The sequence below is a fragment of the Balaenoptera ricei genome, chromosome 3 (genome assembly GCF_028023285.1).
Source record: "Balaenoptera ricei isolate mBalRic1 chromosome 3, mBalRic1.hap2, whole genome shotgun sequence".
Taxonomy (NCBI): domain Eukaryota; kingdom Metazoa; phylum Chordata; class Mammalia; order Artiodactyla; family Balaenopteridae; genus Balaenoptera; species Balaenoptera ricei.
Window position 1 is genome coordinate 118,802,942 of NC_082641.1, and position 27,521 is coordinate 118,830,462.

Here is a 27,521-nt window from a genome sequence, read left to right on the forward strand (position 1 = left end):
TTTGTGTTTTTATTATTTACACAGTTAGACTTGTCTATAACCCCTCTTCTGTTTGGAGTGGAATCAATTTATATTTACTTATGTCCAATTTCTTCCAAGCTCTGTTTGGATTTTTGTTTTACCAATAGGCAGCGACATGTATAATTTCATGCTATTTATTTCAAAAATCACACTTGTAATCATTAGACTTTCACTCTGAAATATTGCATATGTTATCTCATGCAAGTATATATTTATCATCTATTCTTTCTCATCTAAATTAAGTTTGAAAACACTTGTAAGTTCTTCCTTATATCTAACTGAAGTTGTGATCCTGTTAAAGAGTTTACTGATACCAGGTTGACTATGTTTAAGGAGTTCTTTAGACGTGACCAAATAATGCATTGCCTGCAATTGTCCCTTGCTATTGGAGACGAATTCTCAAGTGAGCTCCAAATTCTGGGCCTAAAGGAGCTTTTGATGACACAGCATTCCAATATCTGCTTGCCTTTGGATGACGACATTGTTCTGGTTAATAGGGAATTTGAAAGAAAATGCATTGTAGAATTAATATTACTTAACCAAAGAAAACTTAGTAAAGGATATGTTGGTGAGGGAGTTGAATGATTTGAAGAAATAATTAGCTTTGTTGTCAGGACTCCTCTATCTCCAGGAGCCTCATAAGTGGATACTATAGAATGGTGTGGTTGGCAGAGTAATGGCCCCCTAAAGACATCCACATCCTGATCCCTGGAACCTGTGAATATTCTGTGTTATACTGCAAAAGGAAATTAAGGTTCAGAGGAATTAAGGTTGCTAATCAGTTAGTCTTAAAATAGGGAGAATATCCTAGATGATCTGGATGGGCCTGATTCAGTCAGTTGAAAGGCCTTAGAGCAGAGCTGAGTCTTCCCTGAGATGAAGAAATTCTGACTGTGGGCAGCAGCTTCTCATGCCCCAGACTTCCAGCCTGCTCTTTCTAATTGCCTGCTCTACAGATTTTGGACTTGCCTAGCCAGCTCACCCAACCAAGTAAGTCACTTCCTTGCAATAAATCTCTTAATATATATCTCCTGCTGGTTCTGTTTCTCTGGTTGAACCCTGACTGATACAGATTTTGGTACCTGGAAGTGGAGTGCTGCTGTAACAAATAACTAAAAATACAGAAATTGCTTTGGAATTGAGCAGCAGGCATAGGCTGGAAGAATTTTGAAGCGCATGGTGGAAAAAGCCTAGATTGCTTTGGACAGACTGTTAGTTGAAATACAGATGTTAATAACTCTGCTAGCGAAGACTCAGAGGGAAGTAAGGAGTATGGTGGAGAAAACATATATTGCCTTATAGAGTACCTAAATCAAAACCTTAGGAGACTTGGTAGTAATGTGGATGTTACTTGGTAGTAATATGGATGTTCCCTGGTTGGCACAGTGGTTAAGACTCCACCTGCCAATGCAGGGGACAGGGGTTCGAGCCCTGGTCCAGAAAGATCCCACATGCCACAAAGCAACTAAGCCCGTGTGCCACAACTACTGAAGCCTGCGCGCCTAGAGCCTGTGCTCTGCAACAAGAGAAGCCACCGCAACGAGAAGCCCACGCACTCTGTGCACCGCAACGAAGAGTAGTCCCTGCTCGCCGTAACTAGAGAAAGCCCGTGCACAGCAACAAAGACCCAGCACAGCCAAAAATAAATAAATAAATAAAAAGTTTTTTTTTAAAGTTTAAAGTCACTGCTGATGAAGGCTCAGAAAGAAATGAGGAAAATGTTATTGGAAACTGGAGGAAATGGAATCCTTGCTACATAGTGGCTGAAAACTTAGCTGAATTGTGTCCTGCAGTGGAAATGTGGGAGTAAAAGGGCTTGTAAGCAATGAACTTGGATATTTAGCTGAGGAGATTTGGGCTGAGGAAGTATGGGTTGAAAGTGCAGCGTGGTTTCTTCTTGCTGCTTATAGTAAAATGTGAGAAGAATGAAACAGATTGAGGGAAGGACTGTTAAGCAAAAAGGAACCAGAATATGATGATTTGAGAAATTCTCAGCCTATTCAGATTGTAAAAGATGCTAAAATTAGGAAAGTGCGTTCTGGAGAGAAAGCCAAGGATGTCACAGGTGTACACTACTTGTACTAGGCATACACATTGAGATGATACTATAATGAGATGTGATCTTTGAGGACCTTAAATATGTTTTTTTATGTGGGATGGATGTGAATCTTTGGGGACCAGAGGGTGGACTGTGGTAGGGAGAATAATGGCCCCACAAAGTATCTATGTCCTAATCTCTGGAACCTGTGAAATCTTACGTTATGTGACAAAGGGGAATTAAAGTTGCAGATGGAATTAAGGTTGATAATCAGCTAACCTTATAAGGAGATTACCCTAGATTATCCAGATGGGTCCAGTGTAGTCACAAGAGCCTTTAATAAGAAGTGGAAGTGGGAAACAGAAAAGTCAGTATCAGAGTGATGTTCTGTGAAAAAGACTGAACCAGCCATTACTGAGTTTGAAGATAGAAGGGAGCCACAAATGAGGGAATGCAGACAGCCTCTAGAAGCTAGAAAAGGCAAGAAAATGTATTCTCCCTTAAAGTCTCCAGAAAGGAATATAGTTCTACCTTAACTTTAGCCCAGTTTAACTTCTGACCTCCAGAATGGTAAGATAATAAATTTGTGTTGTTAAGCCACTAAGTTTATGGTAATTTGTTACAGCAGCTATAGGACATGAATACAAATGGCTACCAACAAAGCCATTTCCAAGCCCATTTTTCTTTGCCTTCCCCTACTCTAGGTCAAAATATTCATATTCCCGTAATCTCTTGCAGGTAGGAGTGTCATATAACTCCGTTATTGCTACTGATGTAAAAGTATAATTGGGAATTGGGCTTAAGGGAAATATTTTTGAAAGGGCTAATCTGAGGTGGCATGTTCCTTAGGACTTTGCCCATTTTCCTTTTTCTTAACTGGCATGGGTATTGATGAGTAAGCCTTGAGTTGAAGCAGACAACTTGCAACCATGAGATGAATACCCTAGAACAAAGGTTATATACTAAGTATGATAAGATGGAAAGCCCCTGAATTTCTTACAGCATTGTCAAGCTGCTGCAACACCTCTATGCTACCTTCTCCCAGGCTTTATGTTGCACTTTATAAATAAACCCCTATGTGATTAAACAACTGTAGTCAGTTTTTCTGTTGATTACAGACAAATGCATTCCAAGCTGCCACATCTCTCCTCCTCGTGAGTAAGGTTGATTTACACAGTTGTCTGACTAGGTCCTATGTTGTCTGTTTAAGATGTATGAGATGCTTGTCAGAAAAATAGTTTTACCTTCCCTTAGGTGTTATCAAGGGACAGTACTCTGAGTTACTATGGCTGACTTTATATCTTTATTCAGTCATTTCTCAATTTGACTAATATAAACATACAAAGATAATTGAACTTTCAAAGGAATCTTCCTGGTTGGTAGCAACCCAAAAAGTTGAGTTTTGGAAAATAGAATGAGAAAGTGACCTGATAAATGCCAGCTATACTATTAACCTGCATCAGTGGTGTCCTTACAAGACGACTGGAAGTTTAGAACACTTGTTTCCCTCTCTGGCAGGGAAGTGGCACAGCCAAAAATTTTATTTAGTAAAATAAATTGACTAAATATGAGTCCTGAAAATCTTCATAAGCAGATCAGCAGTCTACATGTTTTGGTAGAATATGCCTGATGGAAGGATCAGAAATTCCTAACAACATTTTCAGTACACAGAGATGTGCGTTTTGAGGCCTCAGTGTGTCAGGAGCCATTACTCCTTTCCTTTCTTACTTTACAAATATTGGTAAAGTGTAGAATTTAAAGGCATCTCCAAAGGCTTCCTACTTATGTCTTTCTTGGACTGATCTGGCATACCTTGAAAAGAGCATTCCTTCCAGTTTATCAGCATAATCATGAAAAATCAATAAAAATCTATCATGATACATGACGGAATTGCCTCAAGAAGTTTTAGAACTCCTTAGCTTCACCCAGAGTGTTTGTGTATTTGTGTATGTTTGTATATGTGTACATTTGAGTGTGTGTGTATGTGTGTGTCTAGGGGAGTAGCTTTAGCAGATGGTAGAGGTGCATCTCTGGTATATATGCAGAGATATATACCAGAGTAACAATGCTTTTCCATAGCTTTTCCACACTGTAAAGATATTTTTCCCTTTAGTGCATAAATGTATGTCATAAAATTGCCATTACTGGGACTTCCCTGGTGGCTCAGTGGTTAAGAATCCGCCTGCCAATGCAGGGGACACAGGTTCGATCCCTGGTCTGGGAAGATCCCACATGCCACAGAGCAACTAAGCCCATGTGCCACAACTATTGAACCTGCGCTCCAGGGCTCACGTGCCGCAACTACTGAAGCCTACGTGCCTGGAGCCCATGCTCCACAACAAGAGAGAAGCCACCACGATCAGAAGCCCACACACTGCAATGAAGAGTAGCCCCCACTCGCCACAACTAGAGAAAGCCCACGCGCAGCAATGAAGACCCAGCACAGCCAAAAAAATAAAAAATAATAAAATTTTAAAAAATTAAAATTTGCATGGAAAAAGGAAATGTGATTTTAAAAATTAAAAAATAAAATTGCCATTACTAACATATCCTAAAATAGATTATATTTACAAACTGAAGGATGTTTCTCTTTGTAAATTTAACAGTGCCAGCATTATTGGATCTAGAAGCTTAGTAGCCCTCTTGACCTTGAAGGAGCAGCCCAGGGGAGGGAAGTGTAGACCAGACTTGGTCCTTTTTTCCCCAGTGGGCTCAGGAAACAATAAAGTTGATGTCAGGATGTGTCAGGGCTGGAATTAGGGTGAGGCCAAGTTGTGCAAGTGTAGGGTTGGATCCTGTCTTTATTTAAAATATTAATATTTTGTTCATCATGAATTATTTCATTAAGTTTGACTTTTTAGAATATTGCATTAAGTAGTATCTATCTTTACTACTAAGTTTTTGGGTGACCCATTAATTTTGCTTCTGAGACGCATCCCTTACCCTAGTCCTGGTCCTTTTGGTAGTTTCCATCTTGCCAGTTCAAATGGCCATCATAGCAGTAGTTTTGGTAGTCACAGCTGAAATCTGAGTGGTGAGATCTGAATCAAGTCCATCTCCATTCTGAATATGAGCTAGCAGCAGCAACAGTAGAAGAATACAAAGATCCAAGGAGATCTGACAAACAGGAGTCCTACAGACTGGGAACGGAAGAGTAGCTGTATGGCTGTGATTCATCAGGCAAACTGTTTATATGTTTTTCTTCCAGGTGGCATGCAGCAGTGTGAAAAATGTTATCTATTGGGGGATAACATTTGCTACTTCATTGTTGAGAATTTTTGCATCTATGTTCATGAGGGATATATGTCTCTCTATATTTTTTCATGTTATCCCCTTGTCAGGTTTAGTTTCAGGATTATACTGGTCTCATAAAATAAGTTGACGATTGTTTATTCCACCTCTCTTTTATGAAAGAGGTTGTGTAAGATATTTATTATTTCTTCTTTATGTATTTGATAGAATTTACCAGAAACCATGTGTGGCTACCGTTCTCTTTGTGGGGAAATTTTGAATTGCAAACTGAACTTCTTAAATAGATATGCTGCAATTCCAGTTTTCTATTTCCTCTTGTGTCAGTTGGTAACTTGTGTTTTTTAAACAATTTGTCCATTTTACCCAAGATGTTAATACACTGGCATGAAGTTATTGATAATATTCCTTTATTATCTTTTCAATATATTTAGGATCTGTAGTGGTACCCCTGTTTCCTTCTAGTTATTGGTAAACATGTTTTCTCTCCTTTTGCCTTTATCAGTATTGCAGTGAGTATGTCAATTTTATTAATCTTTCTTTTTTTAAACCAATCTTGTCTTTGTTATTTTCCTATTACTTTCTGTTTTCTGGTTCATTGATTTCCACTCATACGTTTTTATTTCTTTTCTTGTACCTAATTTGGGTTTAGTTTTCTATTCTTTTTCTAGTTTCTCTGAAAGGTTAGATTGTTGACTCTTTTCTAATACAGATTAAAATATATAAATATATAATTTAAAGTTATAAATTTCTTTCTATGCATTAATTAAGCTGCATTTCATGAATTTTGATACATTGTGATTTTATTACCATTAAGTTTGAATTTATCTACAGTTTCCCTGTTGATTTCTTCTTTGATCTATTGCTTAACTAGAAGTATTGCTTAATTTCCAAATATCCAGGGATATTATTTTTTATATCCAAAATATTTCTGTTTTGGTCTGAGAACTTACTCTGTACAATTTCAGTCCTTTGAAATTTATTGAGTCTTGCTGTTTTGTTGTTATTATCTAACATATGGGTTATCTTGATAAGTTTTGCATGTGTACTTGAAGGAAATGCGTATTCTACAGTTGTGGTGTGTAGTGTTCTGTAAATATCAATTAAACCAAATTGCTTTGATAATGTTTAAATATTCTTTATCCTTACCACATTTTCCTACAAGTTCTATCAATTGCTGAGAGAAAAATATTAATTCTTCAACTATAACTGTGTATTTGTCTGTTTCTTCTTTCAGTTCTAGCACTTTTTTAAACCTCATGTATTGTGAAGCTCTGTTAGATGTGCACATCAGTAGGATTATTTTATCTTCTTGTTGAATTGACATTAAGCACTATGAAACATCCCTTTTAGTTTCTAGTAATACTTTAAATCCGATATTAATAGAGTCATCCATATTTCCTATGCTTGGGGTTTGTATAATATATCTATTTTCATCCTTTTGCTTTCATCCTGTCTTTATATTTTAAGTTCATCTTTGGTAAACTACATAGAGTTGGATCTTGCTTTTTTTTCTCCAGTATTATCATTTCTGCCTTGTAATGGGAGAGTGTATTCTATTTATATTTAATATAATTATTTATATAATTGTGTCTATTGAATTTTTTAATTCACACTGTTTTTACTCCTTTGTTTTTTTGTTTTCTGTTTTCTTTTGGCTTAATTCTGTATTTTTTGGTATTCCATTTTATGTCCTAAATTGACTTTTTACCTGTAACATTTTGGGGGGTATTTCCTCTAAGAATAAGAATACACAGCCTTTACTTATCATGGTCTACCTTAACTTAGTATTATACTACTTCATCTACAATGTGAAAAGCTTCCTATTACGTAATTATCATCCTTTTTGCCATGGCACAGATCAGTTTCAGACACAGGAGAGATATGTAAGAATTCTTATGGTGGAGAATCTCTGTGAATAAAATCGAATTGGAAAATATTTCAGAAAAACCTTAAAATCTACTATGTGGAAGGTATTTCATACTGGAGAGAAGTATAATGAGAGTAATCAATATGGAAAAGCCTTCAGCCTGTTTCCAAACTTAAATGTGCACAAGAGAACTCATACTGAAGAGAAATCCTGTGAATTCACTAGCTGTGTGACAGTTTTCATTAATCATTCACTTGTTAAGACACACTGGACACAACCCTAACAATGTTAGAAATGTAGAGAACTCTTCAGCTATTCTTTGTATCTTAGGATTCATGTGAAAATTCACACTGGAGAAGAATACTATGAATATATAAAATGTAGGAACGCTTCTATTCATTCTTCATGCATTGCTATACATGTAAGAACTCACAGTGGAAATAGGCTTTATATTTATATAATGTGAAAAAGCGTTCCATTTCTTTCATCTCTAAGAAAATGTGAAAACTCTCATTGGAGAAAAATTCTTTGAAGGTAAAAAATGTGGAAAAATCTTCAATTGTCCCTCATCCTTTAGTTGCAAATGTGAGAACTCATATTGAAAATATACCCAATGAATGTAAAAGAATGTGAGAAAGTTTTTATTTCTTCTACATCCCTTAAAGTACCTTTAAGAACTCGAATTGGAGAGAAGCATTATGAATATAAGGAATGTGGGAAAACATTCACTTATTCTTCAAAGATTACACGTGAGAAAACAGCAGAAGTGAGCTCTATACATGTAAGGAATGCACAGTTCCCTTCCTCTTTTAGTAACCACATGAGTACAAATATTGGAGAGAGGCCCTATAATTGTAAACAATGTGACAAGTCCTTTTATTCTTCATATTTTACTGTACATGTGATAACACAAATTGGAGAGAAACACTGTGGATATATGAAATGCAGGAATGCCTTTGGCTGTTCCTCATCACTTAGGAAGCTTGTAAGAACTCACACTGAAAAGAAATCCTATTAGTATTTGAAGTGTAGGAAAATCTTAACTTGTATCTAATTCTTTCAAAGCCGTGTGAAAATTCACATTAGAGAGAAACCATATAAGTGTAATAAGTGTGGGAAAGTATAATTCCTAACACTTTAGGGCATATATGAGAACACACACTGAAGAGAGACCATATAAATGTAAAGAATGTGGGAAAACCTTCAGGTCTTTCTCATTCTTTAGTCAGCAAGTGAGAACTCATACTGGGAGATAGGAATTTGAAGAATGTGGAAAATCCTTTAGTTTTCCCTAATACTCCAAAAACATATGAAAACTCACATTGGAGAGAAACACAATGAATGCAATCAATGTGGGAAAACCTTCAGGTGCATCTCTTCTTTGTTAGGCATAAGGAAAGCAATACCAGAGGAGAAATTTTTTAAATGTTATAAATATGGAATTGCTTTATCAGTGTCTCTCTCATCTTTGAAGTGATCCCCTAGCTCATAATTTATAGTTTTCATTTTCTAATATAAACCTCTATGGTAATAACTTGCTCCCAGTACTCTTTCAGCTATTTCACACAACTTTCAATATGTATTATTTTCATTGTGGTTCACCTATGTATATTGTCTCACTTCCATTGTGAAATCTCAGACTGAAGTAAAGTGTATTTTTTAATATGCAAGTAAGTGTATTTGAAATTAGCTTTGTTATTGTTTCTAATTAATTTCCACTATATGAAACGCATGTGGTCCTTGTGATATTGACTTTGGTACTTGTTGGGATTTTCTTCCTGGCCTACTGTGGCAGACCCTGGGATTTGCCTACCTGGTAGCTATTCTACCCTTCTTCCTTACTATGAAAACTTAGAAATTTTCAGGTTATTGACCTTAACTGTTGAGAGATGTATCTTAAGCATTTTTGTGGCTAGTGTAGTATATAACAATTGTTTTGGTTAATAAGTAGTTGATATAAATTTAAAATATTCAAAATTATCCAAAAAAAGATGGTTTCATCAGAGTCAGTAATTTAACCTTTTGTACTTTGCTCCTCCTTTAAGTTGGACACAACAATTCAAGTTGAAAAGAGAGAACTTGGAACCATGAGGGTGAAAGCTAGGGGTAATGATGGTTGTGCTGGATTATGTTATAGGAGGCTTAGAATTACATTTTCTAGAATCCTCTTGCTGTATGGTTAGAATTAGACAAAAGAGGAACCTACATGAGATTTGAAATGCAAAAATTAAGAAGCCATTAATCTCAAAATGATGTGGAAGTAGCAGATTGACAGACAGATCCAGAACTGTTCAGAAGTTCCAAACTTCAAGCTTATCTTCCTGACTACTGTCTTTGCAGAATAACATCAACCCTGAGCCAATCACAAGCACTTCAGTCGCCTCAGAGGTAGCAGTTTCCATAAACATCTCCATGAGCTCACCCTTCATGGTCCTACTTTGGTGGATAGATGTGCACAGCTGTTTGAATTTCCTTGCAAACTCAAAACTGTCCATTCATACCACTGTTTCAGAATATTGTGTTTAGAGACTTTCTCCAATCCTCTGATTACCTCTTCTCCACCTTTGTGCAAGGTCTAATTTCTATAGTGAACACATAGTTCTCCTAATACTTCCAGTGACTCTGTTTTTCCTGAGTCATAAAATGCTGCAGCAAAAGAAAACAAATGAGTAAGTTTGCTCCCCTATTGCAATTGTTGAGTGGCTATACTATCCTTGTGTTGCCTATTTCTAGACTCTCCCAGGAGAGAAATAAGCCCCTTGCTGATTTGTGGGAATTTTATGTTAGTCAAAACAGAATGAAATTCCTAAATGATAAACATAGTATTGTTAAATTAAAACTATCAATGTAATTCACCATATTAACAAAATAAAGAACATATATATGATCATCTCAATAAATGCATAGAAAGTCTTTGAAAAATTCAAAATGCATTTTGTGAAAACTTTCAGCACACTAGAGGATGGGAATATCCTCATTGTGGTTTAAAAAAAAAACTACTAAAATCCTAAAGCTAACATCATACTTGTAAAATACTGAATGCTTCCCCATAATATTAGAGACAAAGCCAGAAAGTTCTCACTCCTTCTGTTCAACATTATAATGGAAGATCTAGTCAATGTAAAAAGCCAGGAAAATAAATAAAAGGTACAGATATTTAAGATATTTGTCTTTATTTACAGATGACCTAATTGCGTATGTTGAAAATCCTAAAGAACCTACAAGAAAACTACTAGGACTAATGAGTAGATTTAGCAAGGTTGCAGAATATAAGACTAATATATAAAAATAAATTATGTTTCTATATAATCGCAAGTAACAAATGGAAAATAAAAGTTTAACGCTACCATTTACAATAGCATCAAAAAGATACATTAGGAATAGATTTAACTAAAGATGTGCAAGACTTCCACACTGAAAATTATAAAACATTGCAAACAGAAATTGAGAAGATTTAAATAAATGGAGAAATATACCATGTTCATGGATTGAAGACTCAAAACTTTTAACATGTTCACAATTACCAAAATGATCTCTAGAGAAATGGAACTCCAATCAAAATCCAAGTAGGCAGTTTTGTGGAAATTGGCAAGTGACAAGCAAATATATATATATATATATATATATATATATATATATTCAAGACATCTTGTATAGTTGCAATAATCAAGACAGTGAAGTATTGGCAAAAGGATCAATAAATAAACTAAATAAAGAGAAAATAATCAAGTTTTTTCTTTTTAGTATCATTACATATTCATGGCATCTATGGACTTAACTTGTTTTAATCAAGTATACATTTTTGGTCCATTTTTGCAAGTAACTTATCACAACTTGGCCAGCAGGAGACTCCTCAAATGGCTCCTGTGGACTTTTGACCCAACCTATGATTTTGAAAGCGTCCTTGCTTTCTGGAAATAGCAAGAGGTCACAAAATTATTCTATATTCTGCTGATCCAGACATGTATCCATCTATTCTTACGAAGAGCTTTGGGTTTTTTCCCATTGAATAAAGGTGTTAGAGAATAAAATCTTGGGATCCTGGAAAGTTGGAAGACTGGATACAAGGAGTAACGGATTAGAAGCATGATGAATATATGGGAGTAAACACAAAGTGTGAAGACCCATATGTGATAATTTAATGGCCACCAGAGGGCATTCCACCAAGAAAGAGTCACTAAACATTGGAATAGACAAAATTATTGATCCTTTTGATATCAGACTCTTTCATCAGCCAGACCACTGCTGGCATGATGAGCAGATGAACAAAGAGGCCACAGTGGCAAAGATAAAAGCTATTCAAGTACCTCACTTACCAAGGTTAATTTAGGTGCTTCCACATCCAAATTTCCAATATGCCAGCAATACAGACAAACACTAAGCCCTTTACTTTATATGGCAGGAATGGCTTCAGTTAACATTGCTCTCAATGACCTGCTTGGGGAATTTGTGCTTCCCTTTCCCTTTTCTGAAACTCTGGGCTCTGCAGAGTTAGAAGTCTTTGTCCTTAAAGGGAAACATTTCCACCAGGGGATATAGCATGATTCCCGCTATACTATAAGCTAAAGCTGTATCCTCAATCTTTTTGGTTCCATATGACCAGGGTCCAGCAGACAAGAGAGGAGCCACCAACTTGACAGGGGAAGCTGACCCTGATCATCAGGAGGAAGTAGGACTGCTATGACACACAGGGTTCAAGGAAAAATATGTTTGGCACATAGTTGACCCACTTGAGTGCCTCCTGGTACACACTAGCCCAGTTATTTTGGTAATTGGATATATGCAATAATCCCATATTGAAAGGGCTTGGTGACAAGGACTCATATCTCTTGGGGATGAACGTCTGGATTCTACCACCAGATAAACCACCAAGACCAGCAGACATGCTAGTGAAGGTGAAAAGAAACCTAGAATGGCTAGTAGGGAAGGGAGACAATGATTATCAGTTCTAACCCTGAAACCAGTTTCAGTGGTAGAGACTACAGGTCATCCCATTAAACTTTCTCTTCTAAGTTTCCCCCAGGAAGAGAAGACCAGCAGAACCATGAAGGAGCTGCTCCCTGAATATGTGTGAAGAAAAGGATCTGAGAGGCATAGAAGGTGGACTGTAAGGACATGGACATGCACCACTCAAATTCCCTTTCCATGGAAGTCTTGATTCTGGGAATGCCAGGAGTGTTATCAGTAGGCACCTTTCAGCTGTCACACACTTTTCAGGGCAGGCCACATCCAATGACTGATCAAGGTGGAAATATAAAGACCTAGCCATTTCAGCTAGCTCAGCACAACTCTAAAGGGACATTTTAGCTTCAGAGTTCCCCACTTCTCTCTCTGCTGAATCCTGCCTCTGTCACCTCTACCCCATGGATGTTAATCTCAAAGAACTCCCTAGCAAATACCCTACTTTAACTCAATCTCAGAATCTGCTTCTTAGAGATCCCAACTCAGTAACACAGCTCCTGGCTTGCTGTTGGACCACGGTAGAGACTGAACCCCTGACTGTGGGAGATAAAGTGAACATGTGATCTGAGGTGCCTATAATTTACCTGGTTCATCAAACCATAAAATTGTAGCATGTGTAGCAGCACTCCATCTTCAAGTGGAAGTAGTAACACAAGATCATACGTGAGCAGGTCTGGAGAGCATAAATATGTTTCATAAGTGGATGGTTTATACTGGCAATACACCTACTGCTCCTGCATTACCACCTCTCTTTCAACCTACATCTATGGCCTTATTGGTAATTGGATATATGCAACAATCCCATATTGAAAGGGCTTGATGACAAGGGCTCATATCTATTGGGGATGAACGTCTGGATTATACCACCAGATAAGCCACCAAAACCAGCAGACATGCTAGTGAAGGTGAAAAGAAACCTAGAATGGATAGTAGAGAAGGGAATGATCAGCTCATTCCCTGTGATCAGATCACTAAAGCGGGAAAATTTGAGCCTAATTTAAAAATATTTCCTCACAGAAATCTGACACAAACCATAAGGAGACTAGTAACGTATTACATTCCACAGGACTAGCTCGGAAGGGCAGAAGAGAAAGGAACTCCTCATGCTAGGAAAGACCTTTATGGGGTTTTTTTTTTGTTTTTTGTTTTTTAATTGAAGTATAGTTGACTTACAATATCATTTTACTTTCAGAAGTACAACATAGTGATTCAATATTTTTATAGATTATACTCCATATAAAGTTATTATAAAGTATTGGCTAAATTCCCTCTACTGTACATTATATCTTTGTATCTTATTTATCTTATACTTAGTAGTTTGTACTATTTAATCCCCTTCACCTATCTTGCCCCTCTCCCCTTGATAGGAAAGAACCTTGAGTGGTACATCTGACTGTTCACTTTTCTTGGAAAGAAAGATGGCCCGAGGTATGTATTTGCATTTGTATTAGTTTTCTAGGGCTGCCATAACAGAGTACCACAAACTGGGTGGCTTAAATAATAGAAATTCATTGTCTCACGTTTTTGAGGCTAGAGGTCTGAAATCAAGGTGTTAGTAGGGTGGGTTCTTTGTGAAGGCTGAGAGAGAGAATCTGCTCCATTTCTGTTTCCTTGGATGTGGATGCCATCTTCTCCCTATCTTCTCCTTCTCTTCACATGATCTTCCCTCTATGTATGTCTGTCTCTGTGTTTAAATTTCCCCTTTTTATAAGGACATCAACCATCCTGGATTAGGACCCATCCTAATGACCTTGTTTTAACTTGATTACCTCTGTTAAGACCCTATCTCCAAATGAAGTTACATTCTGAGGTGCTGGGGTTTAGGATGCCGATATATCTTTTTCAGCAAGGACACAATTCAGTCCATAACAGCATTTATTCATGAGTGGTGGCTAATGGTTTGGCCTATATGCCATGGGATAAAAGGGAATAAGATTAGAGGGTTGGTAAAAAGAAAGTCTGGGTATCATCTCTTGCTCTGAGCCTCTTCCGAGTTGTTAATGTAATATTGAATTTCCCTCATTACATAACCCATTTTTCATTCCTTTACCAATAGTTACTATTTTTTCTTCTTTCCATTTTATCCCAAAGTTTTCTACCTTTGGAAGGGACATTAGGTTCAGCCACTATGCTGTTGTAGATTGCAGACCACAGTACTACTCTAGCAAGTGCTTCTTCCTGTGTCCACTCTGTTCCCATAGAGTAAGGTATATAGATGCAGAACTAGTGGGCTATCTTTACCACCAGGCAATATAGTGGCATTCACTGTTAATTCCAATTTTGCCAGATGGTGTGAAGGTACATCCTGCCCCATTAGGCCCTTGGGAATTCTGACATAAGTTTAAAAACATAGTTAAAGTTCCTTGCTTAGGAATCCATTCATGTTTCCTGTCCTTGTAATTGCAGCCCTGGTCCTATGACCAACGCAACAAGTAGGAGAAAAAAAAAAAGATAAGGTTATATGAGGAAGAAAGTATACCAGCACCTTCCCCAACCCTTCTGCCCCAGATCCACCAGGAAAACAAGAGAAATCTATTCAGTGAGGACACTCCTTTAGCCCCCCTCATGTTGAGTGTGAGCACATTCTCATGAATGTGTGTAAACCAGCCCTTCGTGCTTTTATCTCCCCCTGTTTTAGACAATCAATGTTTTAATTGCCTGTTCCAATTCTCTATCAGAATATTACTCTGAGGAGGATATCTCTCTGCCCATTGTTGGACATTATGGGCTGTAAAGTGAGGTCATTGGTCTGAAGAAATGATAGTCAGCTATACAAATTGGTGCAATATCTTCTCTTCCAATTCTCTCACAATATTCTGAGCACTTTCATTTACCACCAGGTAAGCGAAGTCCAGACCAGAATCAGTGTCTATTCCTATCATGACCCATCTGTAGCCCCATAGGGCTACCAGTAACAGCCAGCTGTGTTCAAGGGCTTTCCTGCCAGGAAGTTGGTCACACAGCTATCTGCAGTCTCTGTGTATTTTGTTGGCAGATAAAACAGTTCTTACTGGCATTTTGTGCCTCAAAGGGTACAAGAGGAATATGTTTAGATTCAGCCCATCTCTGCATTGCTGCAAACCCTCAACCTCATGGACTCAGTTGGCCACCTCGAGCAAACACACAGGTATATCTTCTTGTCGATTCCAATCATTTTGGCCACTGTGCATGAGTCAGTAAAAAGCCAAACATAGTGGCTTTTTTCCACTGTTCAATCCTTCCATCACTGCTGAATAAACAGCATGCAATTCAGCCCACCAAGCTGATTTGTTTTTACCTCCTTCCATCAGAGTGATGGCCTTCCAAACAGGATGTTGTCCATTCACCTTGGAATCTACAAACCAAGCAGCTCTGTCAGCCAGGCAAGGGCTCTTTATAGGGCTTTATGGGAAGTGCTTGTGTCTTTTTTAACTCCAAGGGAGTAAACACCCCTCAAGTGGAAATTCTCTTGTCCAAAGTCCCAGTAGTCATCTCTGGGAAGCACTCACAGGCTCTAGCCATAAGCCCTAGTATATGCCCCACATAGGGCTATTGCACAGAGAATTTGTCCCCACCAGCACTCCAGCTTCCATTCCACACTGTATGGCTCAGGCAATCTTACTGGTTCCCATTTAGCATGTCCAATTAATATTGCTTGAAAGGTGGATTTACATACCTCCCGTTTGACAATAATAGGTAGGGGAAATGTTCCGCAGTCAGATTCAGTGTCCATCTCCCAAATACAATCTGGTAAAAAAGACACAAGCACTTCACATAAAGCCTGTTCCAACATACCGATTCTCCTACAAACTTTTACTGTAATTCCAACAACTCATATGTTCCTAACTCTATTAGGACTTCATCCACAGGTTTTTTTTAAAATAGAACTTTATTGGAGTATACTTGCTTCACAATACCGTGTTAGTTTCTGTTGCACAACAAAAGTGAATCAGCCATATGCATACACATGTCCCCGTATCCCCTCCCTCTTGAGCCTCCCTCCCATCCTCCCTATCCCACCCCCTCTAGGTCATCACAAAGCACCGAACTGATCTCCCTGTGCTATGCTGATGCTTCCCACCAGCCAACTATTTTACATTTGGTAGTGTATAGCATCCACAGGTTTTGATTTTACAATACTAGGTAGGCGAAGTGTTCCCTCGCCCTTCATAATATGCATTCCCATAAAACATTCAGGAAAAGGTGACACACTTTTTTTTTAAATTTATTTATTTTTTATTTTATTTTTGGCTGCATTGGGCCTTCGTTGCTGCGCGCAGGCTTTTCTCTAATTGCAGGGAGCGGGGGCTACTCTTTGTTGTGGTGCGCGGGCTTCTCATTGTGGTGGCTTCTTGTTGTGGAGCACGGGCTTAGTTGCTCCATGGCATGTGGGATCTTCCCTGACCAGGGCTCGAACCCGTGTCCCCTGCATTGGCAGGCGGATTCTTAACCCCTGCGCCACCAAGGAAGCCCCACACTTCTTTACATAATTCTAACTTTCATAATCTTATCAACCATTACCTTTTTTTAGGTAATCTTAATCTCATTGGGTTTCACCAATGGGCTTTGGTACCACAGTTGAGTCCTGGAAACTTCTCTTCTCCAGCTGACCATTTTACCCACTCCAGTGCAAAAGTCTTTGGCTACCCAGTGAGGGGTTGAGCCAAGTGACCCTGGCCCTTTTTTCAATCTTTACCTTATAAGTCTGCCTGCCCACTCTCGCATGCAATTGCCAGTCAGGTTTCTCATTGTAATGTCTGCCTTCTGAGTTTTAAAATTTCTCCAAACAGGGGTAAATAGAGTGGACTTGTTTGGCATCCTTTAATGTTGAGAGATCAAAGGGGGGGCGGGTTCCTTTGGCCCACCCAACCTTAGGTAGTGCTGTATTAAAACTTTGTTTTAACCCAATGTCCATTTTATTCACTCCATTTTTTTAATAACCATCTAAGGATTTCTACTCTGCTGGAATGAGTCCTGTGACTCCCCTTTCTGTTTTCTCTTTGTTTTGTTTTGCTCCTATCGATATTCACTTCATTCATCTTATTCCTTTTTAAAAAATATTTATTTATTTACCTATTATTTATTTATTTGACCACGCCAGGTCTTAGTTGCAGCAGGTGGGATCTTCATTGTGGCATACGGGATCTAGTTCTATGACCAGGGATCGAACCCAGGCACCCTGCATTCAGAGCGCGGGGTCTTAACCAGTGGATCACCAGGGAAGTCCCTCATCTTATTCCTTAATAACTGTTTAAAATTTTCTACCTCCTTGGAAAGAGTCCTGTGACTGCCCCCTTGGCCTCTCCCCATTCTCTAGTCAATTAACTTAATGTTTTTATTAGCATCTGTAAGACCCAGTGAGGGGAAGCTAAGACAGCAAATTTGATGTTTACTGAACTTTTTTTTTTTTTTTGGCTGCGTTGGGTCTTTGTTGCTGCGCACGGACTCTCTACTTGTGGCGTGTCGGGGCTACTCTTCGTTGGGGTGCACGGGCTTCTCATTGAGGTGGCTTCTCTTGTTGCGGAGCACAGGCTCTAGGCACGCGGGCTTCAGTAGTTGTGGCTCACGGGCTCTAGAGCCCAGGCTCAGTAGTTGTGGTGCACAGGCTTAGTTGCTCCACGGCATGTGGGATCTTCCTGGACCCGGGCTCGAACCCATGTCCCCTGCATTAGCAGGCAGATTCTTAACCACTGCACCACCAGGGAAGCCCTGAACGGTTTTTTGATTTGGCAACAATAGGATTATATGGGATGCCCATGTGAAGGGGCCCCTTTAACCTCAGAATTTACCATGACCTGGATAACAGGTATATTCAGCTGGTGAATATCCTACTCATCATAAAGCCAGTACCACATGGTTTGCATATGAAGCATATCAGCTATTTCATCTGAAGTTTTCCACTTGGGATTCATAGGGGAAGACAAACACTGCAGGGTAAACAGACCTTGCAGTGGTTTTTATCTAGTCCATCAGGCTGGCTGTTTCCTCAGGAATAACCTCTTGTGTATCTGAATCACATATAGTCATCTGTGATTGTTCCATAGTGAGCTGTGGGCCCTGTATCAACCCAAACATGCTCTTCCACTCTGCAGCACTCAAAACCAAAGACACAGCCCCCGTATTAGTTATGATTCATTTCAGTTAAGTTTCTTTAGGAAGCTGATGATACTGATCTACAAAATGAAACAATTCCTTCCCACTATAACCCTGGCTTCAGGAGTTTCTTGGTTTTTTCCTCTCCCCCTCCCACCTGCCCCATGTTGATTACCTTCTTTGTGACCAGAGATCTTAGAGGACTTTCTGTTGTCCCTGTACATTTTTTACCTTGGGGGCAGCTTTGAGGCTAGTGGCCCAAGCTCAGACTCACTGAAATCTGAGTTTGGACCAGCATCAAGCTCTAACCCAGCATTCTCTTTTACTTTTAGTTTAGTTATTACAGATAACAATAACCAAGGGATTGTATGTTTAGCATCCTTCTTATTATTTTGCACTTCCTTATACACCCAGTGATTCCATTCCCCAGGATTTGGATTCCACTGGTACCTTTTACCTTTAGTAACTGACTACAGCAAGCTGCTGCTCCATACCATGGGTGACCATGTGGCCCAGGAATCAGAGGTTCTTCCTCCCCTGCCCTTTCATCCTTTCTCTTCCCAAACCACGTGTTTCCGTGAGCCAGGGCTAATCTAGCAAATCCCACGTCACTGACGCCAACTCTTTTGTGTTCTGAGCACCCAATTTCAATGTGAGGAGAGGGGGTTTTCTTCCACGCCTCCAACAAGCAATGCTCTGACACCAGCTGGGTATTCTACAATTCAACTCAGTTTTGACACTATCTCCCCTGAGGTGGCATCTGATTCCACAAGTTGAGAACTCAGTCCCACAAGACTCCCCCTGCAACCCCAACTGGAGATGCCAATTGTGAGCCCAGGTTGTTACCTGTGCTTCTGACCAACTGGCTACAGATTGGAGGGTCCCAAGATTCCCTTCTCAGACTCCAAACACCAGTGGCAAGCCCAGGTTGCTACCTGTACTTCTGACCGACTGACTGTAAATCAGAGGTTCCCACAAAGCTTGGGTTTGATTAATTTGCTAGAGTGGCACAGAACTCAGAGAAACATTCTACTTACTAAATTACTGGTTTATTATAAAAGGGTATAACTCAGGAACAGCCAGATGGAAGAGATGCATAGTGCAGGGTATGGGGAAAGGGGCACAGAGCTCCCATGCCCTCTCCTAATGTGCCACTCTCCCCAAATATCCATGTGTTCACCAACTGAGAAGCTCTCTGAACGCTGTCCTTTTGGGTTTTTCTGGAGGCTTCATTACATAGGCATGGTTGATTAAATCATTGGTCATTGGTGAGTAAACTTGATCTCCCGTCCCTCTCCCCTCCCCAGAGGTCAGGGGAAGGACTGAAAGTTCTAACCCTCTAATTACATGTTTGGTTCTCCTGGCAACCAGCATCCCATCCTTAGGTGCTGGTCCAAAAGTCACTTCATTAACATAACAAGAGACACCTTTATTGCTCTCTTCACTTCACTTAGGAAACTCCAAGGGTTTTAAGAGCCGTATCAGAAACCGAGGACAATGATCAAATATATATTTCCTATTATAAATCACAATATCACACTGGGTGAGGGATATGTTTACAGAACTCTCTCAGAATGGAGTACAGAGTATGTAGATATATGTGCCTCATATGAGTGCTCACTAAATGTTCAACATTGCAGTTGTGAATATTAATACTGAAATTGAAAAGAAGGTCAATTATGTGGCTTTTTACTTTAAAAACATTACATAATGCTTACTATGTGCCAGGCATAGTTCTATCCATAAGATATCAAATAGCCCTTTCCCCAACTATACCAGTATTTGCTGGTAAATGAACATGAAAATCTTAAAGCCCTTGACTCTCTGACTCCTCCCGGCCAACATAAGCAGACTTTTACTACTTGCCAGAGGAAAGCAGTATCCCCTTTCCTGGAAATCATACAACAAACTTATGAGGCAGGTGCTTTACAAAGTGACACTTGTTCTTCTCAACATCTGTCCCTCTAATCCACATTCATTTTCGGCTATAACCTATGGAAAAGTAAACTCTCCATTCTGGGGGAGATAACTTTCACAGAAAGAATTGCAAGGCCTGACCAATACATACCAGCAGGATACAGGGAAAATGTGAGAGTGGATTTTGAGGGTATTGGACCAGGGTACAGAATATAAGCCTAGATTTGGTAGAATTAAATGACATGGAGAAATTGGCCATGACTTGGGATTTAAGCTCTGGCAAGGATACCGGACCAGATCCTAATACTTTGGCCAGAAAGGTCAAAGGCTTTTTGAAGATTAGACACAATTAATGGCTAATAAATGTAGTAGAGATATGAACTATCCTTGGACATAGTATGGAAGAGAATATCAGAAGGCTTGGAGAGGTGGGAATGTTAGAATGGGTTTACTGTGTAAACCCTGAGAACCCAACAATTATGTTCCCTAAGATGGCCCAGAAGTGAGGCTTCTAGTGAGGAAAACACTGACATTTTTGTAAAGCTCAGTGGGTAGCTATCCCTATAGACAAGGGTTTGTGGTATTGATGCTGGCAAGGAACTGAGCTCTCTGGCATGAATGAGGATAATGAGATTTCAGAATAACAGAGACCAAATGGCTTCACATAATTAGTGGCAAAGTAGATTTAACTACTGTAGCAGCAGCAAGACCATCATGGCAACCAAGGTGTTTTTACACATAGGGATTGTGGCTATGCCTAATAAACCATGGTGTTCCTGGGAGTGAGAAAGATAGACAGCCAAATAAAATGTTGCTTGACTTGTTTAATAAATATATTTGAAAGCTGGTATACAGCTACTGCAATGGACAATTGCAGTCCCTCACCCTGTTTTTAGATATGTCAGATCACATACCAGAGCCTTGTAGAAGGGGAAGATGACCCTCTTTAAGGAAGGGCAATGCCACTGCAGCTAAAGACTCTTAAGTGTTCCTTCTATCCTTTCCTAAAGAGATCTGCAGCTGTTTGCCTGGGTAACTGCACTCAAGAAAGTAGATTATCCAGACTTCTCAAGGAAGGTGAAATACAGTTCCTGAGCAGACTCTGATAAGAGGTGACCTAAAACACCATAATGGTCCTTCAGTTATAACGCAGGCTTATAGAGATGAAGAGATGAATGGAATTTAGGCCCAAATCCATCTCAAAGTGGGTCCAAAGCATCCACAGACCTATCATGTGATTATTTCCTAGGTCCCTGAGTGTATAATTGGGATAGATATACTCATCAGCTGGAAGAAGCCTGTGCAGAAAAGAGTTAATGTAGCAGGCTTAATACTCTATCCTTACAAGGCCCTGCTTGCAACGTTGGCCCTTGGCTGTTATCTGGGAACTTGGATTTGGGGAGCATTTTCACTGTCCCTTACCACCGGCTTTCTTGGCATTCTGAACTCACAGATCCTAATCGCCTAGATCTGACTCTAAGGGAAAATCTGATACTATCTTCTAAGCACTATTTCAGTTATAGCATGAGCTGTGCTAAACTGAAAGCAGCCACAGGCTCAATAAAGGGAACACAGATGCTGTGCCTGCTGCAGATTTAGGAAACCCCTTTGTGGGGCCCTAAACAGAGAAAACATGGATGCTGGCTGGACCATCTGGACCACTTACAGATGCCCACAGGAAAGGCTTATTTTCTGATGGGGCCATCTGTAACTGAGGTGCTGACTGGCTCTATATTTCTGATAGAGATATACAGAGACTGGGTGCATTTCTAACTTGTGAGTACTGTGGAAAGCTGCAAGTTGGGGGAAGGCACATCACAGCAACTATGACCCCTCCACCCACTCCTGACAGATCAGACTCTGGACCCCCAATGGGGTATGCTCCACTGCTATTGACTTGTGTTCAGATTTCTAGATCAGTTGCAATTTGCATCAATGAACTGATAGTGTGACTCTATTTCCCTCACCTTTTACCTAGTACACACATCTTATTAAGGCAATTTGACTGTTAAATGCAACTATCCCCAGAAAGAGATTGATCTGTGTAAATCCATTTTGAAAACCTTTGAAAATTCAGGATATCATCATGATAAATTCCTTAACATGATATGACTTTATGGTAAAAATTATATAAAAAATTGTTTCTGGGCTTCCCTGGTGGCACAGTGGTTGAGAATATGCCTGCCAATGCAGGGGACATGGGTTCGAGCCCTGGTCTGGGAAGATCCCACATGCCGCGGAGCAACTGGGCCCGTGAGCCACAACTACTGGGCCTGCGCGTCTGGAGCCTGTGCTCCACAACAAGAGAGGCCGCGACGGTGAGAGGCCCGCGACCGCGATGAAGAGTGGCCCCCGCTCACCACAACCAAAGAAAGCCCTCACACAGAAATGAAGACCCAACACAGCCAAAAATAAATAAATAAATAAATTGAAAAAAAAAATTGTTTCTGTGAAAATGCTTTTGTCTTGCATACGACCCTCTCAGACAAAAGATCTGGGTAAGAGTAGAGGATGACTAAAAAAATATAAAGTTATAATTGCTGAATGGGACACACTGATTTTTTAACAATGAAGAAAACACAGCCCAGGGAGGCACAGAGAGTGGGGAGGACATTAACGATGTTTGTTTTTCAGAACTCTTCCTGGAAGCTTCCCTCTCTTCTTGAAGGAAAACTCCCCATGCTGCTTTTCCAAGCTGCTCTGAGCATTCTGAATTCAAATGGGACTGCTGAGCCCACAATCACACCGGACAGTGCTGACTATGAGGCAGCAGAGAATGGCTCCAGCTCCTGCACTTTCCATGCAGAACACTTCCAGATGCTGTCCACACCTGTGAGGTGGATAAAGTGATGTCATGCACAAGCACTGCCTCGGGAAGCCCCTTTGAAACCAAAAACTGAACTGAATTATTTAGACTGAACTGAGAATCCTGGAGCAGGAGGCCCCATGGTTAGAGGCCATCTTGAAGTCTCTGTTAACCAGTACTGCCTAACTAATGTATGTCCTGCTTGGGGTGCCCTAACAATGTAAACTCCCTGTTCCCAGAGGTACTACATGTGCCCTCTGGGACTGTATTTCTTCCATGTGTACCCTGCTATCATGACACTGCCTCAGCCCTACAAGGCATTTGTGTCAGCTTCAACTTCCTAGCCAAAGTTGTGCTGTGCCTGACTTGATGCCTTGGGCCAGGTGAAAAGGTTACAACAAAAACTTAAGCAGGAAGATACCTGGCTTTCTAAGGTAGGCCTTTATGGTTAGTGGGATTTGTTTAACTGGCCAAATCTAGGACCCATGGAGGGCAAAGCTGTTGGTCTCACCCTGCTACATGGGGTCCTACTGATGATAATTTTGTTGTAAAGACACCTTGGCCAAGGGCCAAGGGGATGGACTGTGCAGGAAAGAGTTACCGTAGCAGGCCTGAGACTCCTATCCTTAGAAAGGCCTACTTGCAAGGTTGGCCCTTTGTTGGCATCTGGGACTTGGATTTGGAGACTGTCCCCAACATTTCATAACTGATAAAGGTTATTTACTGTGCCTAAACTGTATACACAAACAGTGTAGTTTCTGCTAGGCAGGGGATGCCCATGTGTCCAGCACCCAATAAAACCCCTGGATTTCAGGTAAGCTTCGCTGGTAGACAACACTTCATACATGTTGTTTCAATCTGATGCTAGAAGAATAAAGCACATTCTGTGTGAATCCAAGGGAAGAGGACTCTTAGAAATTTCTATCTACTTTCCTCCAGATTGTTTCCAATGCACCTTTTCCCTTTGCTGATTTTTCTTTGTATCCTTTTAGTGTATTGTTTTACATACTCACAGTCATGAGTATGACTATATGCTGAGTCTCATGAGTCTTTCTAGTAAATCACCAAACCTGGGGATGGTCTTAGAAACCTTCAATGTCAAACCCTTTCATTTGTTTCCTGACTGGTAGGGTAAGAAACATTATAGTGGAAAACCTGAAATTTCCCTTTCCCTAGCCAAGACAGTACATCATAAGTAACACTGCATCCTAATTTCAGAGATTAGCACTACATTCTAAAAGTTAAAGTATGCAGAGGTGATAGTCTCCTCATATCCTCATTTAATTCACTTGTTCACCCCCTGCAAAAACTGGATGGATCATAGTGATGACAATGGACTGCAATTTGCTTAATCAACTGGCAGCTCCGATTACAGCTGCCATACCAGTGGTTATCTTTACTGGAGTAGATTAGTATAACCTTTAGCTCTTGGTAGGTGGCTATTTTTCTGGTGAATGCATTCATCTTAAACTCCACCAGTGAATAAAATCAAAAGCAGTTCATCTTCTCATAACAGGGCAGCAAAATATATTCACTGTCTTGCCCCAGAGCTATGTTAACTCTTTCCCTTTCTTTTGTAACATACTCCACAAAGACCTCAACATTGAACATTCTGCAGAACATAATGTTAGACTACCATATTGATGACATCATGCTAATTGGGCCTAATGAGCAGTAAATGAAAAGGACCCTAGATGGCCTAGTAGGACACATGCATGTCAAAGAGTAAAAGATTAGCCCCATGAAGATTCAGGGGCCTGCCCCATCAGTGATGATTCTAGGGGTCTGGGGCATGCCAGGAAATCCCCCCCAAGGTAAAATACAAGTTATCTCTTGCATCTCTTACCACTAAAAGAGAGGCACTGTCTTTGGGGACCTCTCTGGATTTCAGAGGCAGCATATACCATATTTGGAACTCAAAATGCTGCCAGGTTTGAGCAGGGCCTGGAGTAAGGAAAAGATACGTAGCAGGTTGAAACTATAATACTAGCCAGTCTGATGTGATCTAGTCAATCGGATGTTGCTAAAAATGCCAGTAGTGGATTAGGATGCTGTGTGGAGTTTCCAGCAAGCCACAGTAGGATGATTATAGTGCAAATCTTATAGTGCAGATCCATGCCTTCTATAGCAGATAACTTCTGTGTCCTTATAAGTAGATGCTGTCATGCTCCTGAGCCCTAGGAGAGACTGAGTGGCTGACTATGGGACATCAAATGATCATCATGTCATAAGAGCTGCTTACCGTGGGCTTGGTATCATTGGAGCCACTAAACCATAAGGTTTTTTTGTTTTGTTTTGTTTTTTCAGAACTGATTTTATTTGGGTAACTGACTAAAGGAGTCTCATTTATAACCAATATGGAATTCACAGTATGTTGTTACATTCACACTTAAAAAATATATCTCTATGTACAGGAATTTGCAAATTGATGTAAACATACATTACCTCCAAGTACATTTCTCCCCTTCTTCCTGGAGGAAAAAGAATAGAGCCATCCAGCAAGTCAACCCCTTCAAAATAACTTTAACACAAAGGATGTAAGTATCTCTAAATCAAAAAAGTGGTTCATCTGACCTACAGGGGTCACGGGAGAGAACATCATGGAATGACAGCAATGACAACAGCTTGACTTTAGATGGAACCGGGCTATTTAAAATGGAGTTTCCAGGAAAAATAGGCACTGATTTCTAGAAGGAAATTCACTCCGTACTGAAGCTATTTATTGAGCCAATATGGCTGGTTAACATTCTCACTAGTGTAAAGTAACCCAGTGCAGGACTCGCGGATGACGCCAGTTGAAACCAAACGCACAGTCGGGTCACAACTGGCTCTGCCTGGGCTCCACTGAGAGCTGCTGTCCCCACTCCCCAGATGTGGAGGACCACCCCAGTTTCATCTCAGGGGTCCGGTCCATTTCTTCCCATACTGCAGCTGTGTAGCATTATACAAGGTACCCTGCTGCTTACCCACTTAAACTACTTTTCCAGTTAATTAGAAAAACTTTTCTTTAAAAAACAAAGAAAGAAAGGCGCTGTGAGTAGTACCAAAAATTCAAGGAAGAAATAATTCCAATCTTATACAAACACTACCATAGAATAGAAGAAAAGGGAGAACACGCCCTTAAAATGTTTTGCATAACCCTGATATCAAGAAAGGAAAATTAAAAGCCAATATCACTCACTGACATAAAGTAAAAGAGAAAAAAATCACACAATTTTTAGAGACACAGAAAAAGGATTGGATAAAATTCTGTTTATAATGGGGGAAAAAATCTCCTTAAATTAGAAATAAAACTTCCTTAATCTTTAAATGATATGAAAACATGTACAGCAAAACACATTAATTGTGAAGTGTTAAAAGCTTTCCTCTGAGATCAGAAACAAGACACAAATGCCCACTATTACATTTATTTGATATTGTACTGGAAGCTTCGGCCAGCATGATAAGGCAAAGAAATACAAGTTCTGTAGATTGCAGAGTAAGAAGCAAAGTTGTTATTATTTGTAGATGATATTAAGGAGTACAAAGAAAATCCAAAAGTACCTACAGGTAAAATATTATAATTAAAGAGTTTAGTAAAGTTGCCAAATTTGAAAAATCAATATAAAATCAATTTATTTTATAAACCAGTAAACAGAAATTGACATTTTAAATAAAGATAGAATTTATAATAATAAAAAAATCAAGTAGCTAGGAATAAGTCTAACTAATAAAGTATAAGGCCTCTATGGAGAAACCATATGCCTTTGTGAAGAGACACTAAGATGACTTATATAAATGGAGAAATATATGATGTTCCTGAATTGGAAGATTCAATGTTTTAAAGTTATCAATTCTCTTCTCCCCCAGGACAACATTACTTTAAACATTACAACATTACTTTAACATTACTTTAAAATTCATATGAAAGAATAAAATAAGAGCTAGGAAACTTCTTAAGAAAAAAAGGTAGGATTAAAAATTTGCCTTACTTATTATTGACTTGTTATAAAGCTATATTAATCAAGATAGTCTGCTATTGGTGCACAGGCAGAAAATTTGACAAGTGTAATAGATTAGGGAGCTCAAAAATAGACTTATATATATATGAAATGTTTGAACATTACACAGATGGCAATTCAGAATGTCTTAGTCTGCTCAGGCTCCTCTAACAAAATTCCATAGACTGGTGGCTTAAACAACAGATATTTATTTCGCATAATTCTGGAGGCTGGGAAGTCAAAGACCAAGGTGCCAGCAGTTGGTTTCTGTTTGTTTGTTTTTTTAACATCTTTATTGGAGTATAATTGCTTTACAATGGTGTGTTAGTTTCTGCTTTATAACAAAGTGAATCAGTTATACATATACATATATCCCCATATCTCTTCCCTCTTGCGTCTCCCTCCCTCCCACCCTCCCTATCTCACCCCTCTAGGTGGACACAAAGCACCGAGCTGATCTCCCTGTGCTATGCGGCTGCTTCCCACTAGCTATCGGTTTTACATTTGGTAGTGTATATATGTCCATGCCACTCTCTCACTTCGTCCCAGCTTACACTTCCCCCTCCCCGGGTCCTCAAGTCCATTCTCTATGTAGCAGTTGGTTTC

At 39.5% G+C, this 27,521-nt stretch overlaps 1 protein-coding gene across 1 annotated transcript in view; it reads left to right on the forward strand.

Moving 5' to 3' along the window:
• The window catches only part of LOC132362581 (protocadherin beta-4-like), a 115,454-nt gene extending 92,592 nt beyond the window's left edge, over positions 1-22,862 (forward strand). The window contains exon 2 of the mRNA XM_059917292.1: positions 22,764-22,862. Coding sequence (XP_059773275.1) covers positions 22,764-22,795 — 32 coding nt within the window. The 3' untranslated portion in view covers positions 22,796-22,862. The remainder of the gene's footprint in view (positions 1-22,763) is intronic.
• Positions 22,863-27,521: the final 4,659 nt, after the last annotated feature.